General features: G+C 49.0%; 2 protein-coding genes across 2 annotated transcripts; both read left to right on the top strand.

The window, feature by feature from the left end:
* Positions 1–545: 545 nt before the first annotated feature.
* Positions 546–2204, top strand: TGAM01_v202179 (hypothetical protein; the record flags this gene model as incomplete). The annotated part of the gene is made up of 1 exon (XM_018800398.1): positions 546–2204. The coding sequence occupies one exon, from the start codon at positions 546–548 to the stop codon at positions 2202–2204; it is 1659 nt and encodes a 552-aa protein (XP_018666540.1).
* A 2465-nt stretch (positions 2205–4669) lies between these two features.
* TGAM01_v202178 (sugar porter family MFS transporter) lies at positions 4670–6389 on the top strand (the record flags this gene model as incomplete). Its single annotated transcript, XM_018800397.2, has 3 exons — positions 4670–4936; positions 5005–5773; positions 5848–6389. The coding sequence occupies 3 exons, from the start codon at positions 4670–4672 to the stop codon at positions 6387–6389; spliced, it is 1578 nt and encodes a 525-aa protein (XP_018666539.2).
* Between the last annotated feature and the right edge of the window lie 7684 nt (positions 6390–14073).

Genomic DNA, 14073 nt, shown 5'->3' with positions numbered 1-14073 from the left:
CTTCCTTTGGAAGTGGAATAATACTACGCCATATAAATACCATGTTCAAGAGCTGAACATGTGTCTCTTTCAAGTGGCCAAGTAGGCAACTGTGCATTATTCCTCCCTGCGAGCTCTTTCTTCCCCCTTCGTTTCCGAGATTATGTTGCTTCTCTTGGTCGCATTTTGCGCGTCGGAATAGCACAAGAGGCACAAATTGTCGACATTGACGACGTGGCGCGACGCAATCTGCTAATTATTAGTATTTCAAGAGACCATAGCTGGCTAAGCAAGATGAAGGAAATAAGGTATGCCGCAATTCATGGTAAACCATTTACATATTTTGATATTAACGCCGATGAAAGGTATATGCTCCAACATCACTAAACGCCGATGCTGACGGCGTTTTAGACACTACAGCGATTACTATCCACGGCGCGCCCATAATCTCACCCTCGGCATGATTCCGCCCTAGAAACCATCATCGATTTTCGATTCCTTAATTTCATTACGGCGATTTTCAAAGACACAAATAACGAATAAGGGAGAAATATCCTACTTTCATCATGTCACAAGCTGCCTGGCAAGATATTGCTCACCGAAAGCGCGCTGAACGAGACTCCAAAATACCTGCTGAATGGCGAATATCTCTTACGTCTGAGATCGGCAGACCGATAGACTATCTTGCTCGATGCGGAATCCTCACAGAACGTGATCTGGCCCTCACTGATCCGACTCATGATGCTACCGACTTGCTCTCCCAACTATACTCTGGAAAAGTTACTGTTGAAGATGTCGTTCGGGCATTCTGCAAAAGAGCTGCCGTCGCCCAGCAACTGACGAATTGTCTCACGGAAATCATGTTTTCAGAAGCCATCGATCGAGCAAAATGGCTGGATGCCGAGTACGAAAAACGGGGAAAGCAGCCTGTTGGGCCTCTCCATGGCCTGCCAATCAGCGTAAAAGATATGTTTCACATCAAGGGCTACGACAGTTCCATCGGTACGGCAAGCCTGTGTTTCCGACCGGCTAGAACGACAAGCCAGGCAGTACAGATTCTTCTCGACGCTGGCTGCGTCATCATCGCCAAAACAACCGTTCCACAGACTGTGCTTACTGCAGACACGGACTCGATTGTATTTGGACGCACCATCAATCCATACAATGCTGAACTTACGGCTGGAGGATCTTCTGGTGGCGAAGGTGCGTTGATCGCTATGGGGGGCTCTGCTCTCGGGCTGGGATCGGATGGAGGCGGAAGCATTCGGATACCGGCCGCCATGTGCGGCGTTGTTGGATACAAACCCAGTGCTTACCGGGTACCGATTGACGGTCAGAGAATCATTGGAAAAGGCATCTTTGGCATAACTTCTCTTGTTTCGCCCATGGTGAGTGGCTTCCTGGCGAGATCGGTGAGAGACACAAGATTAGCGGCCAAGGTGATGTCGGACGCAAAACCATGGGATGGCAGCCCCTTTATATATCCACATCCATGGGTGGGACTTTCGTGTCCCAGCAAGCCCCGAATCGGCGTGTGGCTCAAGGCAGACGATTTGCATTTTCATCCGCCGGTTGCAAGGGGCCTACGTCTCGCTTGCGATAGACTCAAAAGAGCCGGTTATGAAATAGTCGAGCTCTCTCCGCCGCCATTTCAGAAAGCATCGCGGTTAGCACAACAGCTAGCCGAAGTATTGGATCTATCTTATATGCGCAAACTTTTGGAATCGGAGCCACACACTGAGATTGTTAAAGCAACGGGGTTGATCACCCCAAAATCGGCACCGCCGGAGTTCTCCATCGAGTATCTACATGAGATGAACTATCAAGTCGCCCGCCTAGCAATGCAAATGAAGAGAATGTGGAATGTCGATGGCGGTAAACAACTAGACGCTATTTTATTTGTCACTGCGCCTCACACAGCGCTGCCCTTTGACAAGTTTATCTGGCTTGGTCTGACGAGTATTTTCAACATGCTCGATTGGTCAAGCATTTCGATACCCTTAAATGAAGTGGTTGACAAGAAGGTTGATACTGCGGTTGTACCACCTAAAAATTACCTCAGTGAGCTAGATGCCTCGATTCAAAAGCTTTACGACGCTGAAAAGTTCCACGGTTTGCCGCTGGCAGTGCAGCTGATTGGGCAGAGATTTGAGGATGAGAAGCTTTTGGCTGTGGCGGAGGAAATTGCTCCGATTTTGGCTAGCAGAGGGCAGTCCAGATTATAATTGCGAGCGAGAGCACGGACAAGTGAGTGATGAAACGTCAATCGCCGAAAGATTTCACGTGAAGTTGTATCTTAGATTCATGCTGGAAAATAAGTTTCAGCGAAAATCACTGTTTCTGTATCTTGTCTTTGATACACATCCGTTTAGCCAGGAACGTGCATGAAGCTCAATCACGCTACACGGATGCTCTGTCGTGTATACCAACACCACTTGTTAGCGAGTCATTTTTTTAATATTCCATACACCCAAGCTTTTTAATTGCGAAAACTCCTTGTCAAACCTGTGAAACCATTTCGCGAACGGAGATTTACCACTTCTGCCAGCGAAAACTTAATCAACAGCTACCCGGCAAGGTACTGGTAGAAACATCAAAATCTCCGATATTTGACACCATCGAAATTCCTTTTCAGCATTTGTACCACTAGAACGGAGTGTCAACCAGATCGCCCGCTCAATGCTACAATATAAGCTTCTCGTTACAGCTACCTCGTGCATATCTCCGCGCCACCAGATTAATCTATCACGATCGGAGCTCGGCTGGCGACAACCGACAAGCGACTACTAGCACAACGTAGGTACTAGCTACCCCAGGACCAGGAAAGGTCACAAAGCTTGAATTGACAACGCCATCTCTCGGCTGCTTGCGTAGCTACTGTATAGGCAACCCTAGCACAATGGATCAATCACGTCAAGACAGGTATAATTCAATGCCAATGGATGTGATAGCAACATGATCAATTCTTCTCCTCCGCTATATTGTTGTAATGTATCATAAACACTCCTTTGTCCTACATCTTCACAGTGGAGCATCTCACGGTTCCTGGTATAAAGGCAATCGCCACATCTGGCGAATTCAGAGATGCAACGTTGACACGAATCTGAGCCTGGGGCCCCACCCTGCTGCCCATTCGTATCACCACCTCGTATCTGACTGCCATGCGAAAAAGAACTGGCGAATCTAGAATCCAAAATTGCGGGGATGGCGGTCAGCTAGATGGTAATCTAAGCAAAGTCCAAGGCAGTTGACCGAGCATACTTGCCGTTCGTAATAACCTCCGTGCATGGCCTCAAAAGATTCCTGACGACGCCAATAGCTGATTCGCCTGTTTGCTGCTCTTGCCGCTCGATTGTGCCTGGAAAATCTGCTGATATGTTGGACAGATACGTCACAAACAAACGGTCAGGGCGGTTGCCTGGGCAAGAGAGGGAGCAAAGTCCGAGTGAAGCAGGGGCGGGGTGTTTCTTCGGACTGCAGTCCAATCTCTGCATCTTTTCATCCTTTCTTCTCTTTTCTTCTCTTCTCTCTTCTCTCCTTCATGCATCCATATTCACTATCAGATCTCCACCACCCACCCTTCGCATCTCTTTTGTCCATGGAGCACTTGTGGCGTTGAGGAGACTGGAGTTATCCACCCCCGCACGCCCACAGTTGAGTCAGTGCGTATCTTCGCCTCTGTTCGTTCTCCACCACCTCCATCTTTCCCTCACCATCTTCACTGCGCTAATCGTTTGGCTCAGAACAGGCTCCTCCGCAACTCGGCGTATCACAGCTGTGTCGTTTCATGCTCGAAGCTGTCTACTGGCAGCATAGCAGCAGGCACACACACACATCTCTTGGCCCCTGGTCAGCTGCAGCATTACGTTGCCTCTCCGCTTGCTTAGACATCTCTGCAATTGGTGAGCTTAATTGTTTGTTTTTAAGCTTCTCTAGCCTCTTCGGCGGCGCGAGCCCCCCGGTCAGCGTGCTCGCAGCCCCTGATAGGTGGAACAATGCTACTTTCACAATGCTAACGGGTGCTTGCAGCGCGTTGTGCTACACTAGGAACCTTAGCCTCGTCAACCATGCACTGTCTCGCACCGCCAACAGACAAGCCTGCCTTCTGCAGCCACTAGGGCGGGGAGACGCAAGGTATGTGACCCTTCCCTGCAGACTGATCAGCCAAGTGGTTCATTCGTGCTGATAACGACTCGTCCACAGCAATACCGATGGACCGACTCCCGTACTGTGGCATTGCAGGCTCGTCCTCCACAAGCCTCTCCCGCCCTAATGCTAGTGTTGATCTCGTTACATCGGGCCAAAAGGCACCGCAAGCATGGCCTTCAGGCCTTCAGAGCAAAGGGCTTGATGAGCCATGACACTCCACTCCTTTGCATTCACCACCTTCCTATCTATATATCCTCGTCGTTCTCTTGACCTGGTCTGCGGTGCTCCACGAAGGCTGCTGTCTTGGCAGTTCAAAGCTGATTACCACTTCTTGGCCCACATCTCCCTTCTTATCATCGGTGTGCCAACCCAGTCTGTGACAAGATAGTCAGCGTACCCGTTTTACCTCTTTGATGCCCTTTCTTTCTTTCTTTCTTTCTTCATTTTTCTAACCTCTTCTTTCTTCTTCCTCTCTTCGTTTTCACCCGATACCCGACTTCACAAGAAGCGACTTCACTTGGTCCAATCATTCATCGCCGCAATGGCCACCGACCTCAAGCGAGAAGAGACTGCTCGAGACTCCATTCGCGATTTAAAGCATGATGGAGCTACCGAAGCCATCGAGGCGATTCGTGCCGAGCACGAGCTCACTTTCATTGAGGCGCTGAGACTGTATCCCAAGGCAATTGCTTGGTCAGGTTTTGTATCCATCGGCGTCATCATGCTGGCTTTTGACCCTCAGCTTATCGGAAACCTCTACTCAACGCCTCAATTCGCTCGCGACTTCGGACACTTGTACAAAGGAGATGTAGGTCTATTTGCGTCCCGTTTGTTGCACATCTACAGAAGCAATACTAATCAAATGCCCTAATGCAGTGGGTAATTGAAGCTTCTTGGCAGACTGCTCTATCCATGGGCAACCCCGTTGGCCAGGTTGTTGGTGCCATTTTTGCGGCGTATCCCATGGACTACTTTGGGCGGAAGCTCACCTTTGCAGCCTGCGTCATTCTCACTGCTGGAATTGTCTTCATTCAATTCTTTTCCAAAACTCTAAGCGTTCTTCTCGCCGGAGAGCTCCTGGCTGGCCTTGTGTTGGGTATGTTTGTCGTCATTGCTCCGGCCTATGCCTCTGAAGTCTGTCCCACGGCACTTCGTGGCCACCTCACGTCCTTTGTCAACCTTTGTTTCGTCATTGGCCAGCTTCTTGGAAATGGCGTCACCGCTGGCACTTCCAAGTTAAACAACCACTGGGCCTACAAAATTCCCTTTCTCCTCCAGTGGTTTTGGATTCTCGTCATTCTTCCTGGCGTTGCATTTATCCCTGAAAGCCCCTGGTGGCTCGTCCGCAAGAACCGCCTAGAGGATGCTACAAAGTCTCTGACAAGACTGGCATCTCCCGAGGTCAATGTCCAGGCAACCTTGGCCTTCATCGTCGAAACAGACCGGCTGGAGCAAGAGCTTGAGGCCGGCAGCACATATCTGGATATCTTCAAGGGCGACAACTGGCGCCGAACTGAAATCTCAATGGGCGTTTACTGCACGCAAGTTCTCAGCGGCATCTACCTCATCAACTACGGCACGTTCTTCTTCCAGCAGGCTGGCTTGGCTACTGACAAAGCTTTTGACATGTCCGTCGGCTTTTTGGGTAAGTCATCACCTCTTTGTAATGACTATGATGCATTACACGCAGCGTTTCTCTTGCTTACCAGACTTTTGCAGCTGTTGGATTTGTTGGAACTCTTGTTTCTTGGGTTCTTATGCTCAAATTCGGCCGACGAACACTTTTTGTCACGGGCTTGGCGTGGCTCGTCATCCTCCAGTTCGTCATTGGTATTCTCGATTGCATTCCCGGCCGGCCTTCTGGTGCCATTTGGGCGGAATCGTCACTAATGCTCATTTGGAATTTTTTCTACGACATATCCATTGGTCCTGTCTGTTTCGTCTTGCTTGGAGAATGTTCAGCCACCCGTGTCCGTTCAAAAACTATCGCTGCTGCTACTGCCGCTCAAGGCGTCTTGGGCATAGTCATGACTGTGGCCATCCCATACATGATCAACCCGGAACAAGCCAATCTACAGGGCAAGCTGGGCTTCTTCTTTGGCGGCCTTGCACTTCTTTGCCTCATTTGGTCTTACTTTCGCGTGCCTGAGACTATGGGCCGCACTTTTGAAGAGCTGGACCTCCTCTTTGACAGGAAAGTTCCTGCACGCCAGTTTAAGGGCTACAAGTTGGAGGGCGCTGTATCAACGGGCGCTGCATAAACAAGCCCAGATGGAAGACAGAGAGAGCAGAAACCCCTAGATGCATAATAATCCTTTTCAAATATACCTTCCCTTTGATACACATTCTCGACCATACACACTCACGACCAACCACACACCAACGATGATGCCTCGTACTTGAAGGTGTGGACCTCTTCAACAAGCATTCGAGCAACAAGGCAAAAAGTGACGTAACTCCTTCATATTTGCCTGATGAGCATACCTCCACTACTCATGGCCAGCGGCGTTGATATATTCTCCTTGAAAAGAGCAGCAGTTCTGTCTGGCTCGAGCTCAAGAGGCTCAACTCCAAGTTCTAGATGCTGAAGCTCGGGCTCAAGAGACTCAAACTCAAATTCGAGCTCAAACTACACAGCCATCTGTCCACTCAGTCTTGGGGCCTCAGATTCGGTTCTCGGTGCCCTTCTGTGTCTCGGGGCGATTCCTTGTACCACGCTCACTCAGACATTTGAGATTGCTTTCCAAGTGCAGCAGAGTAGAGTACAAGAGACGAAAGAATGGAACCCTTGAGGGAAAAAAAAGCTGAGGCGAGACTTGCATTCGTTTTGTCCATGACTTATGGGGAAGTCTCACAATAAAAACCTCCACTAGATCTTTCCCGTCATTGGAAAGCTTCATGGACGCATGTTGTCCGCCTTTCCAAAGTTTTTTGGTACGATTAGCCTGAAAGACAGCTCGCTGGAAACACACAGTCCAAGCACCAAGCACCAACATCACCATCACCCTAGTCTAGGACCGTCGTCGTCATCCCTGGCACGGACAACAATAATGAACGCTCCACCTCTCCCAGGCAATGGTGATGAACCCACTGGCAACCAAGAACAATCACAATCCTTCCAACCCTCAACTTCGACCCACGCGCCCCAGCTACAATGACAAGTATCACACTGCTTTGGGCACCTGCGGGAACTACAACCACAGATCACCACGCAAATGACCAGCACTTCAACCACATTAAGCGTACCCGAAGTGGGATTCTTCAACCGGGCGAAACAGATCCAACTGAGCTGGGCGTCCTATCGGACAGAAAGATAATCTCTTACTTGTGTCTACGCGTTCACAAATCATCTCAAACACCTCGCCACGGCCAAAAGAGAAAGACCCATCGCGGGATTTGGTAGACCGCACTCTCTTCCAGAATTTCCTGTCAATACCAGACACTGCAAGGAACTCATTGATAAGGAAAAAGACACCGTGAAGGCGTCAACCAAACTTGACAAAGCTGATGAAATGCTAGCTTGAGCTTAAGAAGCCCGAGAGGCTCTTCATAGTGAGGAAGAGACTTTCGAAAAAAGCTTTTGAAGGAAGAATGGGAGCGGCAGAGACTGCAGCATGGACCAAAGGCCGTCTTGCCACATGCGAGGTGATCAAGGCCAAGGCATCGTATGGCACACTGGGGTATCTATTCGATGCAGACCACAGCATCGTTCAGACTACACCATTTCGACCCATCTGCGACAAGCTCACTGGTACGTTCAAAGAACCACACGCGAACGCACTGGATCAAACCAAACCCGCCAATAGAAAACGAAAGGTCCTCAAGGAACCAAATATGGATCAAACAGCCAGCCGCTGCTTCCTGAGAGATGTGAAGGTGCTAAGCTTGAGCTGTTGCTCTGCGAAATCAAGTCTTCGTGGGAGTGATTGTGCGCAACCAGAAAACATTGAGCAACGGATCTTGGAGAATAGAAAATTGGAGTTTGAGGAGCTACGTTGTGGAGCACTGGGCCAGGGATTTGGACGTGTCAGAGAGAGAATAGCATGTTCGCGACAGTGGTGGTTTGGCATCGCTTAGGCTTTGTGTCTTGTTCTCTATCTTTTTCCTCCTTTGCTTCTTTTCTTCTTCTTCTTTTCCATCTTATCTGTCTTCTTGTTGTCGTTATTGTTACTGTTTAAGATCGAGCCCTAGCCCCCTGTTACCCGTTGCCACCATGTTTGGACGAGACCCAAACAACGAAAGTTGATGGGAAAGTTGGATGAGCCATCGCCGGCACAAGGCCTGTCAATTCGACTACTTATCATGATTCACCAGCGGTGGGAGGGGGGCAGCTCCATCCTCCTTCCAAGAATGACAAGGAAAATTTGCCCCCCTCCCAGGCAAATGCAGACGACTGCTATCCTGATGACCGCGATATTGGAGACTCTTTTTTCGACGAGACTCAAGACATGTTGTTTTCTTTGTGGCCAAAGACTACATCGACAAGCTTATCCCCTTGGTCGAGATTGCCGAGGATTTGGAAAGCCTTCCTGACCCCCCGCGCGCCCCAAGGCCCCAAGGCCAACCACCGCCACTGGCTCAGCAACCAGGGACGCTTTCAAAGAGGTCGTGCCAAGGTACACACCAGATCTATGGCACTTGGCAGCTCGTATCGTCGAGCTGCGGTGACAATGGCTGACCGTGCATACGTGGGTTGGCTGGCCGGCGGGGGGCAACTAGCTACTGAAGCCATCATTCTTTCTATTGCCCACCGAACCCATCCGCCAGCACCAGGCAGCCCTCAAGGGATCACTGGCGACAGCAGACAGCCCCCGTACGGCAAAACAGTATCTTCTTCTTTTCTCGCACTTAATAGCCACCTGTGGCGTTGTCTACAGTGATAGATCCGAGCCGAGCAACCTTTTGATTTGGTGTATCTGGTGACAAATCGATGCTTGTTGAAGGATGTCAACATTCTCCGTTTTTGCACGTCCACAATCGACATGCACCTTCTAGTTTCCTCGGTTTGTGCTGGATTTCTGTTTTGCTTAGTTGTCTATTGATGGACACGATTGGTTGTATTTTGTTTGCGGTATCTGTGGAGGTTCCCATTTATCGTCTTTGATGTGGAACACACAGAACCCTATATGATTGCCACTTGAGCCTGTTTTTAGGAATGTTATTTCTGGGTTGTGGTGCTGTGTTGATAGAGTTCAATGGTTTATTTGTTTTACCGATATGGTGAATCCTGCTCCTCGTGCCACACGGAAACACTTCGTCGCCTATGCAACAATGTCCGCAGCATTGCGACAGTCTTTTTCCGTGTAAAATTGTTGGCTCCTGGCTCTAGTGGCGTCGGCTTGGCCGACACAGAATTGCTTAAGAATTGCTGATGTCTATGACACTATAGCTTCCCAGAGTTCCTAACTATGTACATCTGAACCACGAACTCGTCGACGCGATTTGCAGGCCTTCTGCAGTGGCAAGGGGAGAGGGGGGCTTCCAATACCGAAAAAGAGGAAACGGGGGCAACTAGACTGTGTGATGCTCGTCTTTAAGAAGGCCATGAGCTGTCTCAGCGTTAATAGCTTTGGATTTGAAGGGGGTCTAGTACGCACATCGCGATTGAAAGGCTCCAACGGCCCTAGCAGACCTCCTACAAGATACCTCCAACGACATTTGTATTGACTATCTGTGATGAAAGTGCTGCTGGGCGAACGGCTGAAAATCTCTGCATCTATGTAGCTGGATCCGATAATTCTCATTCTAGCAGATTCGCTCACGCATCTAACCTCACACGCCTACACTATATTGAGTATCAAGCCCCCATTGCCGCCAAGATTGTGCCGCAGGCTGGTGCGGCGCTGGCTCTCGCCAAGCACTCCAATACTGGCAAGGGGCCTTGCAGATGGATTTTCCTGTAGCGTTGAGAATGCAGGTGGGGGGATAGCTTCAGTATATTAGGCTTGGTTGTGCTTGATGGCTAGCTGCTGGGCGAGCGAGTAGTCCATCATGGTATCCAGTTAGCCAGTTGATGTAGAAAGGGACAAGGTGCAATCTATCTACGAAGCTCTATGGCGTTATAGCCTTCATCATAGAGCATGACGCACTACCATTCGGATGAATGCATCTGGGGAGTGGGGACCGCGGCAGGTTGCCGGCATAGGAGAATGTGTGTTGGGATGAGGGAATGTGCCAGGTTGGTTCCAAATTCCTACGGCCAATACAACCAGCGAGAAAGTGCACCATACATTAGAATCCGGCAATTTTCAACCTACCATGAGCACATTCAAAGCTTGGTCGGGCCTCCAGGGGAAACGTAAGTCACGACAACAACTAAGAATACACACAACACTAATTTTAAATCAGTTTGAATATACTCTCTTCATCATCACTTCATTCGCTGTTATCAGCGTGTTAAGAAAAAGCTATTAAACAGAGCGCGCGACCAGGAACAATTCTATTATATTCGTCAAACACATGAATGTCACCATGCCACGACAGAGGAGCCAGACCCCCCTTCCGATCGTGGAGCCGCTACCACTCTGGAAAGAATGGTTCTAATACAGCCTGATATGAATCAAGAACTGGCGGAATTCCAGAAAGAATGCAAAAGGGAGGACGATATCAGTCCGATAATCATGGAGGACGAAAAGAAAAGAGAGCATTTCGAACTTGCTAACTAACTATACGTACTGGAGCCATTGTCCTTTCTTGTGGACGTTTTATTCTTTCCCTATAAGGCGCTTCACAAGATGTGGAGCAACCTGGTTGTACAGAAGACGCTGATAATGTTGTGCTGAAGGAAGATATGGGTTAGACTCGTCGCTGACCTCGTTCGGCTGTATGCAGAGAGGCACGCATTGAGAACTACGTTTTCGACACGATATTCCGCTAGCACCTTGGCTGGAAATAGAAAAGCAAAGTTTACGTTGGTTTAGCCAAAAAGATACTCGCCAGTAACACGACTTGGTCGCATTCTCCTGTATATCTCAGAGACACCATCTAGGTGCAACAGCACAACAGCGAAAGAATGCCCTTTGCTCACATTCCAAGGCTCATTCGCCAAATTCTATACGGGAATGTTTGCGCCTCACAAGGGGCTGAGACAGTTGCATGAAGCATAATGTCACCAAGCATCAACTTCACCTGCTTGGCACCTCAGATGTAATGCCGCTCGATGCCACCGCAATTATCACTATTCCTACCGCAGCGCCCTCCTGCTGCCAGCCGAACCTATCCATCAGCGCCAGAGCCCCGTACCAAGTCAGTCACTTACTGCAAAGACTGAAACAACGCACTCAACCCGCTAGTCTTCTCAACACCGTCACGGCCATGATCTGGAGTCATCAGTACCGATTTGGTAGGCATGAAAGCCATATCTTACTACGTTGGCACCCAAGAAGACCTGCAGCAGTTGGTAGAAAGCTTCCAGGTATACATCGCTCCATCAGGTCAAGTCTGTTCCGCCATCTTTTTGTAAGCCGCCGACATTACCAGAGCCCGACATATATTTGACATCCGATAAGTCTCAATCTCAATTCTCGGTCCAGACACCTTTATTGCCTTGAGCGTTGATTCTGAGGCTCTAAATCTTGGTGCTCTGGAAGTGAAGGCTCTGCGGGCGACTAGGGGGCGTGTGTCCGAGGAGTATTTTCCAATCTTGTTGTCCTCTCAACAGGTACGCCTTAACTGTAGCTAGCTAGGCTTTCTCCTACTACCACTCGAGCATACACGCCTCTATCCACACGCGTGAGCTCACCATTTGCTAGTTAGACCACGCCCGGTTCTGGAAGCAATATTTGAGGACTCTGTTCTTCTGCCACCAATCAAGCATTGATAAAGTCGGCTGTGGAGCCGCTGTCAATTGTGAGAGCAACTCCTCATCATTCCCCTTCCACGTGGTCTTCGATGTACGGAGTGCATACTTCGGCCTCCCTATGCTTGGCGCCCAATTAGACTACTCCTATATATGAGCAAAGATGTCCTAAGAGGCCTCGCAGATCTGTCTTTAGGAGTACTCTAAGTCCTGCCACTGTTCTGCGGTGATGGAATGAGCTGTGGTAGTTAGCTTCTCTCTCCTCCATCGCCTCTTGCCAGAATCCTCTGCCCATCAGATATCACGTTTCTCTATGCTTTCTCACTGTTTGTTAAAGAAAATAAGTCTCTATCTTATATAACAGAATCGGGTTGTACACGTCCTTGAATCGATGAATTTGGCTGTTCTTGCTAGGTATTCCTTCCCTCTCTTCTGCGCTCGCCCCCTCTCAACTCTTGCTTAAGTGGCAGATCACTTTCTATTTTTTTCTCCTCCAGCTTTCTTCTCTCTTCTCCTCTCCTCTCCCCTCTTCTTGAACAAATTGAGCGAGACTGAAACGTGGCCATTGTGACCGTTCTATTTGTGCGGCGTTGGATTGGAGGCTAACCTTTTCTCTCAGTGTTGCTCGTTACGTTCAACTTCTCCAGCAGCTTCTGTGTTCTATGAAACTCATCGCAGCTCTGCAGATATCTCTGGTGGCGAATATCTTCTTTCTCTTATCGCACTTCACTTATATCTACAGTAGAGGGTTGCTCGAACATTTAGGAGTCAACCCAAGACAAGCGTTAGTGTGAGAAAACTGATATTAAATGCACAGCACTTTTAGTCTTGTCAGAGGCCACCGTGTAATTACACCAACTTCGCTAAAGCACCCACAGATATGTTACAGAAGTTTAATGTTGTTCAGTAAACATTACCCTCGCTTTTTGACCTCTGTTCAGCAGCTTGACAAGATGAGATGGGGAAATGAAGAATCTCTCTGGCCATCAGCTGTCAATATCCTTTCTGTTCTCGTACTTTTAATAAAAAGATTCTCTTTCTCATTTGGCGGTTTGTTTACGTCACTATTTTCACAAGTTTGACTGTTTTCGTCACCATTTTCAAGAGCCTTTGGCTTATACCTATATCCCCAGGAAATGACGCTGGTTCCTGAAAGAATTAGAAGAAGAGGACGATGACAGCAATGCCCGGATCTCGCGGGGGAATTTGCGGGGAAGAGGACCGACATTGCATACTTGCTACTAGTGATAGCCTCGACTTACCCTTTTAGCCACCATCTCCAACAACTCACTTTTATTCACCTCGCGAGCTCTCTCCAGATAAGTTACAGACTTGCCCGCGCTAGAGACTCTGCTTTCAATTACCGCCACAGATACACTAAACCCAAGTTCCGCTTCGCCTGCTGCATTAACGCAAGTGCCTTGTCCCGGTTGCCAATCAATGAGCGCGGCACCATGATCTTCGTGATCACACGAAGACAAAATAAAGAACTGAACCACTTCCAGCCATTCTGCTTGCCTCCTGCCGCAGCAGTCAATGGGAAGGCAGTGGCCGCATCTGCTGTTTCTTCAAAGCTAAAAATTCCTTCTTCCCTAAATCAAGCCGTTTGCAGGGCTTGGCCGTCGGAGAGTGCTCGCGTCAACTTCTTATGCATTCTAGGATGAGTTTAAGATTCAGGCATTTGCAGAACTAGATTCAGGCTGGCGCGCCGTTTGACTTCTAGATTGGCTGTGTCCGAGACGAGCTCCAATCCTCACTGCCTGCCTAGCATCTTTGCGGCAACGTTGGTGAAAATGCTCCGTATGACAACCCTCCTCACAGTGTTGGAAATTTTCACATTCAGTCAAACAGCCCAAGAATACGCTGCCCATTGCGCAACTAGATGTGCCATGCAAGCCAATCACTTAGGCGACCACAGAAGTAACTGACGAATGAGGAGAAGAGGCATACGCAGAGGCTCTGTAAAGACAGGAAGACAAAAGTCTGGGACAAGAATCCGATGTAAAACAGGGAAGACCACGTCATCGAGGCTGGAAGTGACCGAGCATTTAACAAGGGAACAGTGCTCGTGATGCAGCAGTACGATACACCGTAGGCGAGTTATCTCAACTAGATGTTCCATGGCATTGGTGATGAATCCAACTTTT

This window comes from Trichoderma gamsii (genome assembly GCF_001481775.2).
Source record: "Trichoderma gamsii strain T6085 chromosome Unknown Scaffold_5.2, whole genome shotgun sequence".
Lineage (NCBI taxonomy): Eukaryota > Fungi > Ascomycota > Sordariomycetes > Hypocreales > Hypocreaceae > Trichoderma > Trichoderma gamsii.
This window is presented reverse-complemented; position numbering and strand designations above follow the sequence as displayed.